The sequence below is a fragment of the Pteropus vampyrus genome, unplaced genomic scaffold (assembly GCF_000151845.1).
Source record: "Pteropus vampyrus isolate Shadow unplaced genomic scaffold, Pvam_2.0 Scaffold690, whole genome shotgun sequence".
NCBI lineage: Eukaryota > Metazoa > Chordata > Mammalia > Chiroptera > Pteropodidae > Pteropus > Pteropus vampyrus.
The window spans coordinates 72,350-75,067 of record NW_011889471.1 but is presented as its reverse complement, the minus strand read 5'-3'; the positions used below and the strand labels follow the sequence as shown (position 1 = coordinate 75,067).

Genomic DNA, 2,718 nt, shown 5'->3' with positions numbered 1-2,718 from the left:
CTTCGAAGGCACCCGAAGTGCAGACCTGGTGCAGGAACGATGCGCACGGTCGCCAGGGCCCCGGAGCGGGGCGTCTGCGCGACACGTCGCCCGTCGGTGACACGGGTCTCTTTAGGAAACAGAGAAGGCTTCGTTTTACCTTTGCCCCCGATCTCCAGGACGGTCAGGTCCTGGCCGCGCTCGTCCTTCAAGGTTGCCTTATATTCGCCGTGGTCCTTCTTGGACAACTGCAGGGAAACGGCGTGCGTAGGGAAAACGCGGCCGTGGCGTGAAGCACGACACACGCGCACACGTGTTCTCCGCGGACCGCGGGCGTCGGGGACGCGAGGCGGGCGGCAGCCCGGGACCGGCTCTGCCTGGCCCCCGGCGTGGCGCCCTCGGGGCCGGACGCACCTTGGGGATCAGCAGCTCGCAGACGCCCCTGTCCAAGTCGGGCAGACTCTCGGTCTCATACAGAACGTCGTCCTTCAGCCACTTGAAAACTGTGTCCTTCCTGGTGTTTGCGACCTACGGGACAGGGACCTCGCGTTTCGTACGTGAATCGCTCTGGCCCCTAAGAAAAAAGTCTGTTCGGATTTTAAACCACAGACTTTAGAAAGAAGCGATTTCCGCCATCGACGGCCTCAGACAGAGGTTCGTGGAAACCCGTCCACTCCGCTCATGGCCAACACCATTTGAGGTCCCGGCTTCTCGAGTGCCGGAGTCCGCAGGCTGCAGGGGACGGACAGGGCCCTCCTCCCTCCGCCCGGGGAGGTGGGTGGGCCTTTCGGTTCACACGAAACCAGCCAGAAGCCACTTGTTTTCAGCTCATAAACACCACGACGCGTTCTCATTCAGCCGTCCAGTGGCTGCTGCTGTGGCACTGTGACATTTTGGATGCAGCTACGTGGGGGACAGAAGCCTCCACCCAGGACGTGCCCGGTGGGGTGAGGCCCTAACGCCCCTCACACTTCACGTCCGATGTCAGTGTGACCTCGAAACCATGCGTCACAGAATTCCAAGGCTGGGTGGCACTGCAAGTCACACTATGACACACATGTCCTGCAGGTGAGGAAAGGTCCCGGTCCCTTGTGACCTGTGACTGGGAGGTGCCGACCACTCTGGGTTCTGTGAGGCAGGCATTTGCACTCACGTCCCATAAGGACGCGGCAGAGTGATGCAGAAAATAAATTATAGAGTTCCAGACGGTGCGCTGGTTCTGCTGAGTGACATCCTACGGGCTTCCAGGTGGGCTGTGCCCATGGTGTGGCCGTGACGGCAGGAGCCTGGCACCCCCAGACAGCGGGGCTTCTGCATGTCCTGCACTGGTGCCCAGGCGTGGTGCTGTGCCTGACGCACGGAGCTGAGTCCCTAAGCGTATGCGGCACTCACGGAGGGGGCGTCCCCCTGGACCCGGCCGTGGGACCTGCTTCCCAGGTCAGGACCATGAGCACATGATAAATGCAGACATTTCTAAAACTTCTGTGGGGTCCGTTCTCACGACGAACAGCGTACCCACGGTAAAACCTGTGGGGTTCCCTCTAAACGTCCGCCGTGTTCCCGTTTGTGAAGGCGGATCTTGGGCAGAGTCTTTCTCCCTCGCGATTTCTTTGCCAGTGAACTCGTCCTTCTGTAAATGTTTTTGTCTCTTTTAAAGTTACTAGCATAAGAAACTCGCTCAAAAAAAATCTGAGTATTTTTTGAAGCACCTTTAAAACAACTGTGAGCACGCGAAGGGTCCAAACTTCAGCCTCAGTGACCACACGGAAAAGCAACGTGGAGACAGGAAATCTGAGCACAACTACCTGCCAGCGCCCGCGGCGGGAAGTAGGGGTCCCGCAATCACGGGGTCCGAGGCCAGCGCCGCTGAGGGAGGCTGCCCGCCCTTACCCAGCTTTCTGCCCCGCCGCGGGACCCCTCGTCGAGTGCCCGCCTCGGGGCTGCTCCCCATGCCCCCCGCAGGACGGGGCACATCTCCGCACTTCGAGCCTCCTCTTTACCAGGCTCCGTCACCTAAGACCACGGACACTAGAGAGGTGACATCGCAGTGTCCCACACCGACGGTGGCCTCCTGTTTACACTTTCATGCCTGTCCGGCCCCCGTGCACCAGCCACCCGGCTAGCGGAGGCCTCTGGGGGCCGTCGCCCTGCTTGTCCACTTACGCCGACCGGCCTCACGCACATCCCTGCTCAACTCGGACGGCAGGTCGACCAACGAGCCTGCCGCCGGACAGTACCCGGAGGACGGAGGTCACCGTCCCAACCAGCACACCCGGCAGCAGGCCTCGGACTGGAGCCCACCCCGACCCACGCCAGGGCCTCTGCGTGCATCCGGAAAGGCCAGCGCGGACACGCGCGTCTGGGCCTCCGCCACTGAACTCCCATCTGCCGACCCCAGCCACCCCTCAGTGAGCTCCCTCGCCCGTCACCCCTGTGACATCACGGCCCACCAAGCCCAAGGCCGGCCCACGCGTGTCACCCCCGAGGACAACTGCTTCCCCGGGAGGTCGCCCCGCCGTCACAGGAAGGAGACCCTCGCCGCCGTCTGGTTGGACCTGACGCTCACCTTACAGACGAGGCGAACTTCACACTCTTCTGTGACGTCCCAGTGCAGATACTCAGCAAAATGGGGGCCTGGGGGTGCGGGGGAGAGATGTAAAAGGCAAAACCGAATAGTACATATGTGTGCACCCCACACACACACAGACGTACGCATGTACACCGTATGTGCGCATACGG

At 61.6% G+C, this 2,718-nt stretch overlaps 1 protein-coding gene across 1 annotated transcript in view; it reads right to left on the bottom strand.

Moving 5' to 3' along the window:
• Positions 1 to 2,718, bottom strand: part of MYOM2 (myomesin 2) — a 103,160-nt gene that overhangs the window by 41,611 nt on the left and 58,831 nt on the right. The window contains exons 28-29 of the mRNA XM_023526072.1: positions 394 to 507; positions 140 to 227 (exon numbers count right to left, since the gene is read on the bottom strand). Of these exons, the coding sequence (XP_023381840.1) occupies positions 140 to 227; positions 394 to 507 (202 nt within the window). The remainder of the gene's footprint in view (positions 1 to 139; positions 228 to 393; positions 508 to 2,718) is intronic.